The following is a 14,886-nucleotide window of genomic DNA, read 5'->3' as shown; positions in this document are numbered from 1 at the left end:
TACTTGTAATTATTTAATATAGTTAATTAACAATATATTTTGTTTCATAATATTAGTAATTTACTATAACAGTCAGTACTTATTATGAGAAGTATTTGCATTATAATTGAAATACTGTTATATTTAAATTATTATTAATCATTAATAGAATAATTTTTTACTATAATGATTATTAATAATTTAAATTTAAAATTTATAAAAATTTCAATATTGCATTAATAATTCATTATTATTATAAATTATTAATGTTAAATTAAATTGATATTAAATACTAAATTCATTTTAAATGCAGATATAATAAGAATTATTATTAATCTGTACTCAAATTATAGTTTATGAAACATTCCAAATTGTAAAGTTAAGACTTAATTTATTATTAATTCAATTAATAATGTTAATTTTTATTAATTCACATAACCTATTATGACTAAATTGAACTATAATTAATTAATAAAAATTATTTAACAGTTTATTCTGATTTATTGAAAATATTGGTAATTGAATTTTACTATTTTACAGTTGCTCTTTATATAGACAGTTGAATCCAGAAATATGTAAGTCGGTTCGGTAGTCGCAGTCGTTAGGGCAGTTAGTTTAGGCACTAGGTTAGGTCATGCGTCGGGGTTCGATCCCCGTAGGGTCCAAATTTTAATTTAATTCCGGGAATGAGTTTCAAGTTGTTCCGTATGTAAACAAACTGATATTAATTAATAAAATATATTTTTTAAAATTAATTTGTTGCAACTTTTTGCATATTAGTAGTAGAGCTATGAGACTTCGGGACCACTTACCTACAGTCGGTAAGGTATATTTCTTAATTTCGTACTTTCAAGTGGCTTAGAGGGGGTGTTCTACCTTACCGACCGAGTTTTTAGTACCGGCTGCCACCGCTAGATGGCGCCACTTAATTTTTTGCTCAACTTAAAAGCCGTTGGTGGGGTATTTGAATTTTTTTCAAACTTTAAAGTGCGTTAGAAGGGATGTTCTGCATTACCGACCTTGATGATAATACTGATATAAAAATGTCGATAAATTATCGACTGTAGATAAGTTATCGACCGAGGGTAAGCATTACTATCAGACGGTAATGCAGATTTCTTTCACAAATTTTGGTCCAGTCGGTACGTCAGGGTTCTGCATTACCGACAGTTGGTCTTATTTGAATATGGTAACTTCAAGTTATCCCAGTAGTTGGCGTTTGCAATATTGTGGTAGGAGAGTTGCGCGCGACTATGGAGTAGTGGGGGTCTAACGGAGTGGGGTGGTAAGTATAGTGGGGACTGGTGTATAAGTTACGGAGCGCGAGCCAGGAGCATCAGTGGCTTCTTTTCAGGAGCAACAGCAACAGCAGTTTACAGTTTAGAGTCGTTTTCAGTGTTTCCAGAGTGCTTTTCATAATTATTTTTTATTTTTTATCAATTTCAGGTTTTTAGATGCTTTTTTTGTTTTTTGGTGGTGGATTTTCTTTTACAGGGTTTTTTTATTTTTATTTTATTCCTTTTATTCTTTCAGCTTTAGGATTTTTTTTATTTTAGTTTTATTCCTTTTATTCTTTTAGCTTTAGGATTTTTTTTATTTTAGTTTTATTCCTTTTATTCTTTTAGCTTTAGGATTTTTTTTATTTTAGTTTTTTTCCTTTTTTTTTATTTTACTTAGGTTTTTAGGCTTAGGTTCAACATGTCGAAGATCAAATCAGTGGAAAAAAATCGCGACATCGAATAAGTGTGGATGAGTACAACGAATTGTGTCGTGAGTCAGACAACCTCATCAACATCGCTGAACGTCAACTTATCACCACAATGGGAATGACAGGTGAGGATAAACTTATTAGTGCATTCGAATGGCAAAACAAAAATATTTTGCAATCATTTTTAAGAAATTCTGATTCTTTGCCTTATCAGAAATCAAGATGTTTAAACCTAACTCAAAAGTTGGAATACTTGTTTTGCAATTTTAATGCTTTAATGAAACGTGGTGCAGGTGTACAAATGGAGAATGAAAGAATGAAGTGGGTTGATTTTGATAAGGCATTTGATGGTCGTTTACAGACTAGTGCTATTCTAAATATTGACTACATTGACGTTAACGAGTTTCTTGATGATGCCTTTGTTTTGTTTGAATTTAACATACGAAAAGCTTTAGATAAATATGGGCCGCTAAAAGTGTATACTGTGTTGGGCGCGAAATTTATAAAAGAGTCGATAAACGGAAAGGAAGAAATGTCTGATTTTAAGACATTTATCGCGAAAACGGGTGAAATATTTGTAACAACCCACTTAGATGAGTGGTACAATGGTAATGTTAAACAAATAACTTTGAAAAGAATAGAAGAATTCCAACAGAAAGAATCGAATTGGAGACTTCATTCTATTCAAAGGCTGGAGGTTAAAATTAACAGTTATAATTCCATGCATGCTGGTTCATATATCGATTTACCACCTTCCATTAAAAGAAAACAGGCTTGCATTAATGTCCAGAATGCTGATCAGCAATGCTTTAAATGGTCAATTTTGTCAGCTTTACATCCAGTTGAAAACCATGCAGACCATTATGTGTACATTAAAGATTTATCCAGACTTGTCAGCACTCAATTGTCAGGTCATAGGGGTAAAAAATACATCTGTGATCGTTGCCTTCATTATTTTTACGATGAACTGAAGCTAAGTGAACATGGAGAAATCTGTCAAAAAATGAATGTTACGAGTATTAAGCTTCCTGAACCAGGGAAAAATTTTATTGAATTTAAAAATTACCAAAACAAGGAACGTGTGCCATTCATCATTTATGCAGACTGTGAAAGTATCCTGATTCCTGCGGAAGCACCACAGCAACCTAGTAATACTGAGATTTTTCAAAATCACAAAACTCTCAGTATTGGCTATTATTTAAAGTGTGGTTTTGACAACTCCTTGTCCATATATAAAGCATCTCCAAGAGATGAAGAAGATCCGGCAAAATGGTTTTCAACTGAATTAAAGAATGTGGTTGACAATCTTGACAATTTATTTAAGAATCCTGTACCAATGGAAGTGTTAAGTCGACAGCAACTAGATGATTTTAGATATGCCAGTAAATGTCATATTTGTAGGAATAAAATCAAGCCTGGGGATGTAAAAGTACGAGACCACTGTCATCTAACAGGGAAGTATCGGGGACCCGCGCACCAAGATTGCAATATTAATTATCATGAATCGCAAATAATACCTGTTGTTTTTCATAACCTTAGCGGGTATGACGCGCATTTTATTATCGAAGCTACTGCTACAGAATTTGAGGGTGATGTTTGTTTGCTTCCTATTAACAAAGAAAAGTATATCGGTTTCACGAAAAGTGTGAAAGGTAGTTACATCAAGTTCCGCTTTATCGATTCTTTTAAATTCATGGCATCATCATTGGACAAGTTAGCATCCTACCTCGACGAATATAAAATTGTAAACACAGTTTTTTCCAATTACAGTGCTGATAAAATCAAATTGTTAACGCGAAAAGGAGTTTTTCCTTACGAGTATATTGACTCAAAGGAAAAACTTGATGAAATTGATTTACCACCAAAAGAAAAATTTTATAGCACATTAAACGACTCAAATGTCTCTGATGAGGATTATGCACATGCGCAAAATGTGTGGACTGAGTTTGATTGCCAAAATTTAGGTGATTATGTGTACCTGTATATGCAAACCAATATTTTGTTACTCGCGGACATTTTTGAAAATTTTAGAAATCAATGTTTAATCTCGTACGGTCTCGATCCAGCCCATTACTACACGACACCGGGATTGACATGGGATGCCATGTTAAAGCATACGAATATAAGATTAGAGCTCCTCACTGGCATCGATATGGTAATGTTTGTCGAACGCGGAATTAGAGGTGGAGTAAGTCAATGCACCAATCGGTATGCTAAAGCTAATAATCATTATATGAAGGAATATAATGAAAGTGAGGGGACATCTTATATCGTATACTATGATGAAAATAACCTCTTCGGTTGGGCAATGATCCAGTCACTTCCCTATGGTGGCTTCGAGCGGATAGAAAATTTTGACAATAGCTTTGATTTCAACGTCTCTGATGACGAGGCGATTGGCTATATTTTAGAAGTTGATTTGGATTACCCCGATGATTTGCATGATAAGCATAGTGATTTTCCGTTTTGCCCTGAACGCTCGAAGCCACCTGGATCTAAAGTGGAAAAGCTCCTAACTACCCTCCTACCAAAGAGAAAGCACGTTCTCCATTATCGCGCGTTAAAACAAGCTTTGGCGAATGGTCTTGTATTAGTAAAAATTCATCGTGTATTGAAATTTAAACAATCCAAGTGGTTAAAATCATATATTGATTTTAATACGACTCGAAGAACAAGTGCAAGCAATGAATTTGAAAAGAATTTATTTAAATTAATGAACAACGCGGTATTTGGTAAGACAATGGAGAACGTGCGAAAACATGTCGATATTAAACTCGTTACAAAGTAAGAGGGTAGATATGGAGCTAAAGCTTTAATCGCGAAACCTAACTTCCACAGCAGAACCATTTTTAATCCGAATTTGGTTGCCGTTGAACTTAGAAAAATGGAGGTACTACTAAACAAGCCACTTTATGTGGGTTTAACAGTCTTGGATGTTTCAAAAACGTTAATCTATGCTTTCCATTATGATAACATGTTAAAAAAATATGACGCGAAAAATTTAAAACTATTGTACACCGACACTGATAGCCTCATCTACGAAATCAGATGCTCCGACATTTATACAGACATGAAAGCAGATATTGATAAATTCGATACGTCAGATTATCCGGTTAATAACGTATACGGTATTCCGCAAGCCAACAAAAAAGTTTTAGGATTGATGAAAGATGAATGCAGTGGAAAAATCGTGACCAAATTTGTTGGCTTGCGGAGCAAGATGTACAGTGTGCGAGTTGAAAACAAAGATGTTATAAAAAAGGCTAAAGGTGTGAAAGCTGTAGTTGTTAAGAAGGACATAGACTTTGATGATTATGTGTATTGTTTACAAAATGTAAACATTCAATCTAGAACGCAATATTGTATAAGATCAAACCTTCACAATGTTCAGACTTTAAAACAAACAAAAATTGCTCTGAGTCCTTTCGATGATAAAAGATTTTTGTTAGCCAAAAGCACCGACACCCAAGCATGGGGGCATTGTAAAATTGCAGAAATTATGGAAGATGATGAAGCATTGTAAAAAAAAGAGAGAGGAAGGAATTGATTGTTTGAATAAAAGATGTTCATTTTATTTTATGTCTTCTTTATTTTAAATAAACGTTAATCTAGTTACATGGATTTATTTTAACTTTTTAAACTTATCTTAACTTATTTTAACTTTTCTTAACATTACTTTAACTTATTTTAACTATACTTTAACGTTAATTTAACTTATTTTAACTATACTTTAACGTTAATTTAACTAATTTTAACTTTACTTTATCTTATTTTAACTTTTTTCTTTAACTTATTTTAACTTATTTTAACGTTACTTTAACAATACTTTAACTATATTACATATCAGATTCTTTATCCAACTATTGTGCGAGCTATCAAATCCAAGCCATTTTACATAGACATCATTACCACGAGTTTTCAGGACTTTCTCAACAAGGATACTGGACTTTCAGCAGTTCTTCCTCATAGAAACCACCTTCGATGGGTTGATTTTGGTAATCTTTCAGCTTGTATGTAACTGGTTTTGTCGATTTGACTTGGTCCACAGTGAATATTTCCATTGTCCAGTTGGGAGTATATCCTTTTTCGAAAATATTTTTAAATTTGCTGACTCGAACTCTATCTCCTCTTTTGAATTTTGATTTTTTCAGCGGAATTTTTCGAAGTTTACGGATACGTCTCAGTAGTTCTCTTGTATCTTCTACGGTAACATCTTTGGGTTTCATACCAATAGTACGATGCTTTTTATTATTGTACTTTGATATGAGCGTAGGTAAAAGATTTATCCATTTGTAATAGCCTTGTAAGCTGAATTCAGGCCACATCATATTTTTCAGAGTGCGGTTAAATCTTTCAACGATTGAGGCTTTTAAATTACTGTAGGTAGAATAGAGATTAATGTTAAATTCTTGCATTAAACTCTTAAATTCAGAATTATAAAATTCTTTGCCTCTATCAGTGTGCAAATTTTTTGGAATTCTGCCTTGTTTTAGAATAGTTTTCATGGCTAGAGAAATGTCCTTTCCATTCTTACTCTTTACAGCTACAGCCCAGGGATATTTGGAAAATATGTCTATAACTGTGAGCATGTATTTGAAACCTTTATTGGAATAAGAATAAGGTATCATTTCAACCAAATCTGCTTGCCAGGTTTCATCAATGCCACGCATTTGAACTTTTCGACGAGGATAATTTTTTCTAGCCTGTCTATGCAACTCTTTAACAACAGTTAACTTTTCATTGTCCATTTTCAAGGTTTGTTAAACGTGAATCCAATTTAGCGATGTATTTAGCGTTTTGAAAAGGTAATTCAAGTTGCAAATCAGTTTCAATCTGCTTAAGTTTTTCGTTAATTCTTTCCTCGATAGATTGTATAAGAATATTCAAGTCATCAATAGCTGATCTTGAAGATGATGTAACTGCAAAGACAGTTTTTATTTCGTTTTTAACAATTTGTTTTACTTGTCTTAAATTAACTGCGTCGTGTTGCTCTTCAGCGTCTTGCACGTTGCAAAGTCTTTTGTTATCAATATCGTATTGTCCATTTGGAGTAATTTTAAAACCAATTCCAGAAGGTCCAGGTTGTCCACGACTTGCAGTAGGTCGTGACAAAGGATGTCCAAACACATCAATGCTCATTTTAATACTAAGCTTTATTTGCTTGAACTCTTCTAATATATAATGTGAGCTTCACGTAGTTCTTCAATAATTGACATGTTTTCATTATTGTGGCTCGGATTTCCAGCTTGCTGCGATGCTACTAGCAGACGTAATCGGTCAACTAGTTCATTGGGATCATCCCAATAGATGTAGTCTGGGTTAAATTGTTTCTTTGTAATCATAAATTGAGGTAATTTCTTTCCAAGCTTCTTCTTCTTCCCTTTAAAAATACCTCTACCCTTTTTTGGTGTACTCTTAAAAAGTTTTGCAAATATATCAATGTATTTAGAACTCCTGTTTATGTTGACAGGTTCACTGGAACTATAATTTTTTCGATGTGCATTTGTAGCTTCAAGAATTTCTTTATAATTTTCTAAATCATCTGGACTTATTAATTCTTGTTTACCTCTTTGTTTAAATAAGAGTTAAATTAACCCAGTAGTTTTTAAATATTTTTTCTTTCCAGCAAGTCGAATATGAGGACCTTCTAAATCAACTGGTGTATCTCCAATCATAAAAGTACCATAAGGCAGCTTACGTACTCCATAAACCATGTCTAAAAAAGTTTTTCTGTTTTTATTCAATAATGTAATAAATTTATTTGTCAAATCCTCATCAACTGCAGTAGAGAAAATAAAAATCATTTTCCTCTTTTTTTACTTTTTCTTTCTTAACATTTTTGAAAGGTATGTCAGTTACTTTAACCAACTTTTCAAGAGGTGTTACTATAGGTTGAAGAGTTTCTTTTAAAACTGTTTCTGCAGCCTCTTTACCCATTTTGAGTAAACGATGTTTTCGCCTAATAGCATCACTTGCTTTTGCTATTTGACGAAGTGTTTCTTGCTCTTTTCGATACATGTTTTCTTTGTAACAAGATGAACTATACTAATTAAAAATTCAGTAAACTTCTAGTATTTATAGTGTAATGAAGCAATCAAATCCTCTTCTTTATCTTCCCTCATTAAAATTACGGTCCTTATCAATAACAACAAATCCATATTTATCAGATTTCCAACATTCTGAACATAAATCGCGAAATTGAGTATAACTCATATCAGTATTAACATGATCTTCATAAACATGTTTCAGATTCTTTTCATCTTGTCTGAATAGAACCAATAAATTTACATTATCTCGAACTAGATGTTTTGGAATACGAGCGTACGTTTGACACAAATAGAAACTGTCAACGTTTACATGTCTACCCATACAAAAGAAAGCTCTAACATTACACAGCCCCACAAAAAAAAGTGTCGTGCGCGGCAGACCAGACTAGTCATTTCCTATGTATTTTGACGCGCTGAACACGAATCCAAAGTCTGTTTTGCTTCATCACGTCAGGATTTTTTTCTAACCTCAAAAAATCTGTCGGATTTTGAGAGGTAGGCTATTTTTTCTTAAATTAATGGATTTACTTCAAACTTGGTAACTAGGGGTTTTTTGGTTTGCTGATGACAAATTTGAAGTTAGATTTTCAAAATTCAAAATGGCGGCTCCAATATGGCGGACGAATTTTTTAAAAGTTAATGGATTTACTTCAAACTTGGTAACTAGGGGTTTTTTGGGTCGCTGATGACGAATTTGAAGTTAGATTTTCAAAATTCAAAATGGCAGATCCAATATGGCGGACGAATTTTTTAAAAATTGATAGATTTGCTTCAAACTTGGTATCTAGGGGTTTTTTGGGTCGCTGATTACGAATCTGAAGTTAGATTTTCAAAATTTAAAATGTTGGCTCCAATATGGGGGACGAATTTTTTAACTATTGATGGATTTACTTCGATGTTAGTATCTAGGGGTTTTTTGGGTCACTGATTACGAATCTATAGTCAGACTTTCACATTTTGAACCCCCTGCACGAAAAAAATGTCCGTGCACCGCTTGTCTCACTTCCAGTGCAGTTGATGCAGAGGTTGTCCGATGGAAGTGCGTTTGCTGTCTCTAAAAAGGGCCGTATATGATCCCTTTTCAAAGTGTAAGATTTGTACTGTAATTAAGGACCATTGGTGCACATATAGAGATAAACAGTGCACAGAAATTTTTTCCGTGTGGCTGCTCCGAAAGATTTTTTGGTAGAGTGTTGTGTAGCGGGAACTGTAATTTTTTGTTTTGTAATGAACTACTCTTAAGAACTGACAGTTGGGTCTCATTGCATCATAGAGATCAATTCGGCAAATGCACAAAACTTTTTTCATTGAGGTAATAATGTGACAATAAGATCTAAAAGTTAAATAATAAATTTTTAAGCAACGAGATAAAAAGGAACTTTAATAACCTCTATCCTTCACTATCTTATTCCTTAAAAATACATTGTTTACCTTGTACGCTTTGCACTTTTATTGTGTTTCAGCACAATACTAATCCTGCTGCTTCGATAAATGTAGTAGGCGATGACAACTGCCCCGAAAGGGGATGTGTAGAATGATTCGCTTCCTGTTTATCGAAGTAACGAAGCCAGCGTAGGCGCGCTGCCCTGTAGGGGGACGTTAGGGTGTGAGGATGATGCCGTAGTGTGTCCGACGACGAGTTGACTTTGTCCTCGTCAAAGTCGGAAAGCTCTCATACTTAGGCCTGGGGAGGTATGAGGGTTATCACCCCTAGGACGGCGGACTCACCTGCGATCGGGCCAGAATCCCTAACGTGCAGGTTTTCACATAAATCATGGCTTCTCAAAATCAAAACAATAATAAAACTCCAAAGGCTTCAAAACTTAATTTTGCAGTAACAACGTCGGAACACTTATGCGACAGCAATGCAGATGCATTTTGTTACATATGTGGACAATTCGATGTCCCCAAAAATCGTAAATCAATAAATGAAAATATCAAACAGATCTACAAAGATTATTTTGATCTTGAGATAACCAATCAGGATAAAAATTTTGTTCCACACAAAATTTGCAGTTCCTATTACACAATGTTAACTCGTTGGAATCATAAAAAAGAGGATAAACTAAAGTTTATAAAGCCAACTTTGTGGGAAAAACCATTAAATCAAAAAGATTGTTATTTTTGCAACACCAATGTGCAAGGATATAATAACAAAAATAAAAAGAACATATTGTATGCTAATGTCCCCACTGTAAAAAAACCAGAAATTTCATTCAATCCACCTTCTTCTCCCAAAACCTTGGAAATTGACAGTTCAACTGAAGATGTTCTAGATTTTGAAAATAAAGACATGAGAACCGATGATGAGGACGACTATTACCTTCCGTATGATGAACAGGAGATAAAGATTCGACAAACGTTTAACCAAGAAGAACTTAGCAATCTCATTAGAGATTTAAAATTGCCGAAGGATTGTGCAGAACACCTAGCATCAGTGTTGAAGAAGAAAAACTTGTTATCAAAAGGCACAACAGCTAGCTTTTATCGAGACAGAGAAAAAGAATTCCGACAATATTTTACAAAAGATGCAAATACGTCGTTGGTATATTGCTCAGATGTTGTCGGACTCAAGAATAAATTAAAAACAAATATATAAAAAGATGAAAATTGAAGACTATTTATTGACTCTTCGAAAAGAAGTTTAAAAGTAGTACTACTACATAATACTAATATTTATGCTCCAATTCCAATAGCGCATTTAACGGAAATGAAAGAAAACTATGAATATATGAAACTAGTTTTGGATAAAATTAGATACCGAGAACACAACTGGCAAATTTGTGGAGATTTTAAGATTTTAAGCATACTACTTGGACAACAATCAGGTTTTACAAAAACACCATGTTTCCTGTGTTTGTGGGACAGTAGAGATCGAGCAAATCACTACATTAAAAAACAATGGCCAAAAAGAAATTCTTTCGAACCAGGTTCAAAAAATATAATAGAAAATCCCCAAATCGACCCTTCAAAGGTGATAATTCCATTCTTACACACGAAACTAGGAGGAATGAAACAATTTGTCAAAGCCTTAGATAAAGAAGGAAACTGTTTTAAATACCTGGAACAAAAGTTTCCAGAAAAATCTGATGCGAAACTAAAAGAAGGGGTTTTTGACGGACCACAAATTCGCAAATTGTTAAAAGATGAGCAATTTATCACCAAGATGAATAAAAAGGAGAAAGCCGCATGGCTTAGTTTCAAAGCAGTTGTCGAAAATTTTCTGGGTAATCACAAGAGTGAAAATTGGGAGCAAATAGTTAGTGATATGATTAAAAATTTTGGTAAGTTAGGATGCTTAATGAGCATAAACATGCATTACTTAGACTCGCATCGGGATCGATTCCCTGAAAATTTGGGAGATTACAGTGAAGAACAAGGAGAACGATTTCATCAAGATCTTAAAGAATTTGAGCGTCGTTATCAAGGAAGATGAGATGTAAATATGATGTCCGACTACTGTTGGATGCTGAAAAGGGATATTGTACCTGGAGGCACCAATTTGAAACGAAAACCATTACACAGATCCTTTGAGGACAAAAGAGTGCGCTACCATAAAAGGACGTGAATACCTTACTTATGTATATAAGAATTTCCATTTCGAGTTTTGAAAATCTAACTTCAGATTCGTAATCAGCGACCCAAAAAACCTCTAGTTACCAAGTTTGAAGTAAATCCATTAACTTTTAAAAAAATCGTCCGCCATATTGAATCCGCTATTTTGAATTTTGAAAATCTAACTTCAAATTCGTCATCAGCGACCCAAAAAACCCCTAGTTACCAAGTTTGAAGTAAATCCATTAACTTTTAAAAAATTCGTCCGCCATATTAGAGCCGCCATTTTGAATTTTGAAAATCTAACTTCAAATTTGTCATCAGCGACCCAAAAACCCCTAGTTACCAAGTTTGAAGTAAATCCATTAATTTAAGAAAAAATAGCCTACCTCTCAAAATCCGACAGATTTTTTAAGGTTAGAAAAAAATCCCGACGTGATGGAGCCAAACGGACTTCGGATTCGTGTTCAGCGCGTCAAAATACATAGGAAATGACTAGTCTGGTCTGCCGCGCACGACACTTTTTTTGTGGGGCTGTGTTATCTTTCTTTTCACAAGCAATGTCATCAAAAACAAAAATTGAATTTGCTTTAGCATCTTTTGGAGATACTACTTCTTCATGTTTACTAAATGGAAAATACTCAACACCATCTACATTTTTTATTACATTTTCCAAAAATGTATATTTCGGTTATTGTAGAGATTTAGAGTAGAGGTAAATATTTTCATAACTTAGACCATTTGGATGTATTATTAGGGAAAGAAGAGCATTTGTTTTACCACAATTTGAGGGGCCACAGAAAACTGCTCGAATGCTGTCTGAAAACAGACTACCGTGACGTTTAATCTTTTTTTCTTTAGTTTCAACATCTATACTAGAGATTGGCAGTGCGACAGGTTGTTTCGTGAACTGCATCTTGACAGTAACTGCCCTAAAAGCTATAAATACCAAGAATTTATATTCGTTTCGTTAGTCTCACACCAACCTCTGTAGAGTGAAGAATGATTCTGCATAAAGAGGTGAAAAAAGAACGCTATCAAGGAAAAGGTTTAATCAATAGTTTACCGTTCGAGTTACATTTGCCAGGTTACCAATTCTGTGGGCCTGGTACAAAGTTAGCAAAGCGTTTGTCTCGAGGTGATCAAGGAATTAATCCATTAGACGCTGCTTGTAAGCAACACGACATTGCATATTCGCAAAATCGAGAAAATATTCAAGCTAGAAAGAAGCAGATAAAATATTAGCTAAGAAAGCGTGGGAACGTGTTACAGCTAAAAATTCTAGTGTGAGTGAACGAGCAGCTGCTTTAGCTATTTCCGGAACCATGAAAACTAAATCTAAATTAGGTATGGGGATGAAAAGAAGGAGAAAATCATCTATAAGAAAGAAAAAAGAAAAACAATATGTAAGAAGAAAAGAATAGCACTAAGGAAAATTGTCGATGCTGCGCGAAAAAGTATGGTTCCCATTAATAATGCTGAAGAATCAATTAGAGCAGCTATGATTGGTGCACGACAAGCAATAAAAAATGTTGGTGGTAAATCTAAAATTTTATCACCTCGAATTCTTCCTGTACCTACTAAAGTAGGTGGAATTCTACCGCTGGTTCCAATTTTTGCTGGACTTAGTGCTTTAGGAGCTCTTGCTGGAGGAGCTTCAGGAATAGCCAACATGCAAGAGTCAAATCAGTCTAAAGTCATCTTACAAGGTGTTAACACCACAGAATCGTCTCTTTCTTCAAGAACTAGGCCTGAAAGTTCAAGGAAAGAAAAAACGAAAACAAGACAATTAATCTACATATTTTGTGGGTGCTGTTGCAACAAAAATGGACGAACTTCTCAATATTCCAGCAGCAGTGAATTTTGATGAGTCTATAGCTCATTATGAAATTCATGCTCATCAACCGTATGCTTCTTCATCTTTTAACAATAGTGATGAAATTCGAATCGCAGTACAACATCAAGACTTGTGCATTTTACCTAGTAAAAGTTCATTACATATTTTTGGCAGATTAGCCAAAAATGATGAAATTACTCCTACGGAAAACGTGCATTTAAGTAATAATGCTGTATGTTTTTTGTTTGATGATATTCGCTATGAACTAAATGGAATTGAAATAGATCGATGCAAAAATGTTGGACATACTACAATTATGAAAAATTATGTCTCGCAAACTCCTACACAGTTAAATTTTATTGAAAATGCTGGGTATTCAAGAATGGCAGCTGATGCAAGACTTGTATTGGAAAATGGCTATTTTGATGTCACTATACCACTCAACATGATTTTTGGTTTTGCTGAAGATTATAAAAAAATCGTTATGAACGCTAAACATGAACTAATTTTAACAAGAGCACGTTCTGACGTGAATGCCGTTATTCAAACAGGACAAGGAGGTGATGAAGAATTTAAAATTTTCATCAATAAACTTGAATGGATGGTTCCATACGTTCTACCTGCAGATAATAATAAAATAAAACTATTAAAATTTATTGAAAAGGATCCATTAATTTCAATAAGTTTCAGATCTTGGGAAATGTATGAATATCCTCTAATTCCTACAAGTTCAAAAGTTTTGTGGCAAATTAAAACATCAACGCAATTAGAGAAACCACGCTATGTTATTGTTGGATTTCAAACAGCGAGAAAAGATAAACGTAAAAAATATGCTTGTCATTTTGATCATTGTAATATTACAAACGTTAAACTCTTTTTAAATTCACAATACTATCCATATGGAAATTTAAATCTAAATTTTGATCAAAATCAGTACTCTCTACTTTATGAAATGTACGCTAATTTTCAATCATCCTATTATGGTAAAGATTCAAAACCTATTTTAACAAAGGATATTTTTAAAAGTCTGTTTCCTCTAATTGTTATTGATTGTTCTAAGCAAAATGAGTTTCTAAAACAAGCGTCAGTTGATGTACGTTTAGAATTTGAAGCAGGAATGAACATGCCGGCTGAAACTACTGCCTATTGCTTAATCATCCATGACCGCGTCATACAATATAAACCAATCAGCGGCGTTGTCAAGAAACTGCTGTAGTGGGGATAATGTAAGGGGGTGATTGGGTATAAAAACAGCTGCTTTCAGTCAGAATTTCAGTTTTATTTCATAATGGAGTTTATTGTAGATGTACAGGGTTTTAAAAAACCCAATAACGAATTTGTCTTCAAAGAGTTGGCGATACTTCCTCTACAGTTAGATGCTCAACCACTCGTCTTCCTGTTCGAACCTCCTTGTGCTTGGAATACATTGCCTGGACGCTACAAAAGTGAAAATCGTTGGTTAACGCATAATGACCATGGAATTGATTGGCCAGCTGGAGATGTTCCATATGATGAACTTCTTTCTCTTCTACAAGAAATACTACGTGGTGCTAGTGCTATCTATGTTAAAGGTTTAGAAAAAAAGAATTGGTTGGAGAAATATTTGTTGAATGTAGAAAATTTAGAAGATTTTAACTGTCCATCTTTGAAAAAACTTGACAATAAATTGTCAACTATTTGTAAACATCATACAATTCACTTTGAAAATTGTGCTGCGAAAAATGTAAAAATTCTTCAAGAATGGTTCCCAGAGCCTTCAA

At 33.8% G+C, this 14,886-nt stretch overlaps 1 protein-coding gene across 1 annotated transcript; it reads left to right on the top strand.

The window, feature by feature from the left end:
• The first annotated feature begins 12,748 nt into the window (after positions 1 to 12,748).
• On the top strand, positions 12,749 to 14,342 carry LOC122503284. The gene is made up of 3 exons (XM_043613757.1): positions 12,749 to 13,046; positions 13,141 to 13,739; positions 13,791 to 14,342. The coding sequence occupies exons 1-3, from the start codon at positions 12,749 to 12,751 to the stop codon at positions 14,340 to 14,342; spliced, it is 1,449 nt and encodes a 482-aa protein (XP_043469692.1).
• Positions 14,343 to 14,886: the final 544 nt, after the last annotated feature.

Source organism: Leptopilina heterotoma, unplaced genomic scaffold (assembly GCF_015476425.1).
Source record: "Leptopilina heterotoma isolate Lh14 unplaced genomic scaffold, ASM1547642v1 Lhet_254, whole genome shotgun sequence".
Lineage (NCBI taxonomy): Eukaryota > Metazoa > Arthropoda > Insecta > Hymenoptera > Figitidae > Leptopilina > Leptopilina heterotoma.
This window is presented reverse-complemented; position numbering and strand designations above follow the sequence as displayed.